The following is a 3227-nucleotide window of genomic DNA, read 5'->3' on the forward strand; positions in this document are numbered from 1 at the left end:
AAAAAACACAACAAACGGAAGGAAAGGTTGCCTTGGGGAAAAAAAAAAAAAAAAAAAAAAAAAAAAAGGTTAAAAATGGTCCAACTCCTCCTCTCCCCTTCCAAACCGAGAGCTACCCGGGAAACGCACAAATCCAACTCTGTTTTTAATCGTTTTCAGAAAGTAGCTAATCGCTAATCAAATGTGTGCAGGGAAGGGTTTGCTCAACTCTTTTTTTTTTTTCCTTTTTCTTTCTTTTTTTTTTCCAGAGAAAGTGTTTCCAAGTTATAAAGTGCACAGTCCAAGTCTGAAGTGTAAGGCTTTCAAATGAAAATTATTGATCTAAATTTGCCTCTTTCAGATGTGCTTGAATGTGCTTGATGAGGCGCTGGTTTGGTGTCTTACTGCATATGAGAGGATAATTTCTGGACATGTAAATAAAAGCATATTGCGTGTGGGGAAAAGCATAATATCTCGTTGTGAGTGATGAATCGCCTAGTGCAGAGGCAACCTATTCTTTATTTTAATATTAAAAAGATGGGAAAAAAATCACTAATTTCTCCATTCTATCCATCTATCTATCTGTCTGTCTGTCTATCTATCTATCTATCCATCCACCTACTAAAATAGCGGCTATATGCACTATATAATGCGTATATTTAATCACCGTATATCCACGTATATACGTGGAGGTGCATAAATATATACACAAATATGCATTTATATACACTCCTATATAAATTGATCAGATTTGTGTGTATGCATGCATATGTAACGTGTAGTATACATGTGCCTACATACGCAAGAATACATATAATTTACATACATAAAATGTGTAAATGTATATATGCCTGTACATGGAAAAAGTTATATGTTCGGAGATATGCGTGTGTCTATGTGCATGTATATGTGCATCTGTGTATGTGCAACTGCGTATGCGTATATATCTTTATATACCTGCACATAAGTCTAAGGCTATATATGTGTGCATATGTATATATATAGTCACATATATGTCTGTAGATATATGTAACTATGCAGCAGATAATGTTTTTTACTATCCGATTGAGGTAGACTTCTGCAGCCTATTGTTTCAGACAACAGATATAAGTTGCGATGGAAGAGGAACGTCGGATTTGGTGTCTGTCCCCCATTTCCAATTATAGATGGATCATTACAGACAGAGAAGTACTGAGAATCCAGACATCTGCTCTTCACATGAATGCACTCACCTCCTAGAGAACAGCCTGCCATCATGCTCTGGAAACTGGTTGAAAATGTCAAGTATGAAGATATCTATGAGGTGAGTATATAATATGCATATGAGTAAGAGAGTATATGTATATTTAAATATACATCTACTATATAGATACACGCATGACTATATAATACATATATAGCTCTACATATACATATAGGCAGATCTAGAGACGCATACACCAACACACACAAGTATAGAGATGGGAAACCAAGAGTAAATGCTTAAATGCTTATTTATTTGCATATTTGTATTCAGCATGCCAAGTCCTAAACTTTTTTTTTCTTTTTTCATGGAAAGGCTGTTTGATGCGATTTAAAACATCAAAGAAATGATCTGGGGGTTGGAATGAGGCAACTTAAAGGCAAGAGTTTGATTGTTTAGACCTCGAATTAAATATAATTCGATTAAATATGGACAAATGTCGAGGGAAAAAAAAAAAAGCTGAAAATAGAAGAGAAACACAATCTGGTATTTAGGGACTGGATACATTTCTTACTTTTCTTTCTTTCTTTTATTTTTTATTTTGCAATTCCAAGCTAAGCTCAACCTGAATTTGGATTTTTTTTTTTCTTTTTCTTGTTTTCACGATCGGATACGTTTTGTACGACTTTTTATACCTATGCACCAATAGATAAGATGCGAATGTATACGTATACTCGCAGTAATTAAGCGGCACATACATTCTTGCACGTATGTGAGTACACACACCCGAATAGATATATCCAAAGGCAGCTCCGCATAGTCCGCGGACACGAAAAGTTGTGTGCTTTATTCAGACCTCCTCGTTATTTTGGAGGTCAAAAAGCAGACCAGGAGGGGGGGGAAAGAAAAAAAAAAAAAATCACAGCGTAAACACCGCGAATCCTTTCTTAATTTTGCACGGTTTCCTGACCCGGATCTTTCCCAAACGGGCTCCGCGAATGCGTTCCTTGTAAGTTAACCAGCCTGCTGGATTTGCTCCGAAACGGGGAAAAGATGCGCGAGGAAAGGCGCTCCGCAAAATTATATTTTGATTTTTTAAATTTTTTTATTTTTATTTTTATTGGTGTGTGTGTGTGTGTGTGTGTGTGTGTGTGCAAGGGGAGAGGCAGCCAAAAGCTGGCGGAGAGCCCCCTCCCCCTCCGGTCCTGGGAGAATGCCTGAAGCATGAGCTCAGCTGTTCAGGCTCCGTGCATGGTGTCATACACTTCCACAAGCAAATTCACAGTGACATTAAGAAAAGAAGATCTGGGGCCCTAGTCTCTAAAGTGTTCACAGTGTCCACGAGACAGCTCCTACATAAAGGGCTGTTTATTTGTTGAATTATCAAATTGTTACCCATGGAGGGGGTTGAAAATGTCTGAGCAGTCCTGGCGTTTTCTTTGGTACATTCACAAAAATGTGTTTTCTTCTATGTTAGTTTTCTCTGACAGAAACCCAGGTCTTTGCATTTCTGCTTCTCTGCTCTCCTCCCTCATATTTAAATACCCTTGGAAAAAAGGTAGCCCACAATTAGCTATTAATTAAGTCCTTTATGGGATTAAAATAAATAGTTGATGAAAGCTTAGGAAGAGGATCTCAGCACAAAGCATGTCTGTACGACATGGTGTGCTTCTGAGAGTGGGTGTCCCTGTGTGTCCCGCCGGCCATCCCCAGCCCGCTGAGCCCTCCCTGCTTTTCCCTCCCCGTCCCCAGGCACAGCCCGGCCATTGTCTCTGCCCGCAGCGGCAGGCGACAAAACATCTCCCCTCCCTGGCCAGCGAGGTCGGGGAATGTCGGGGATGTGGGTTTTGCTGGGGTTTTTTCCACCCTCCTTTTGAAGGGGAGTTTGAAGCCGCTGTGCGTTTTACGGACACTCGTGTTTCTGGATTGCCGTGGGAGAGAAGCAGAGTTGGGGGAGCGGTTGGGTGGGATTTGGCTGCGGGCAGGGTATACCCCAACTTGGGGGTGCGCTCTAAGTCCTTTTGTAACATGTAGCCTTAAAAGAAAAAAAAAAAAAAAAAGAAAA

The 3227-nt window shown here is 39.9% G+C and overlaps 1 protein-coding gene across 1 annotated transcript in view; it reads left to right on the forward strand.

Moving 5' to 3' along the window:
- Positions 1-1201: 1201 nt before the first annotated feature.
- Positions 1202-3227, forward strand: part of TFAP2B (transcription factor AP-2 beta (activating enhancer binding protein 2 beta)) — a 26398-nt gene continuing 24372 nt past the window's right edge. Inside the window, exon 1 of the mRNA XM_009319692.1 lies at positions 1202-1282. Coding sequence (XP_009317967.1) covers positions 1202-1282 — 81 coding nt within the window. The remainder of the gene's footprint in view (positions 1283-3227) is intronic.

This window comes from Pygoscelis adeliae, unplaced genomic scaffold (assembly GCF_000699105.1).
Source record: "Pygoscelis adeliae isolate BGI_AS28 unplaced genomic scaffold, ASM69910v1 Scaffold121, whole genome shotgun sequence".
NCBI classification, from domain to species: Eukaryota; Metazoa; Chordata; class Aves; order Sphenisciformes; family Spheniscidae; genus Pygoscelis; species Pygoscelis adeliae.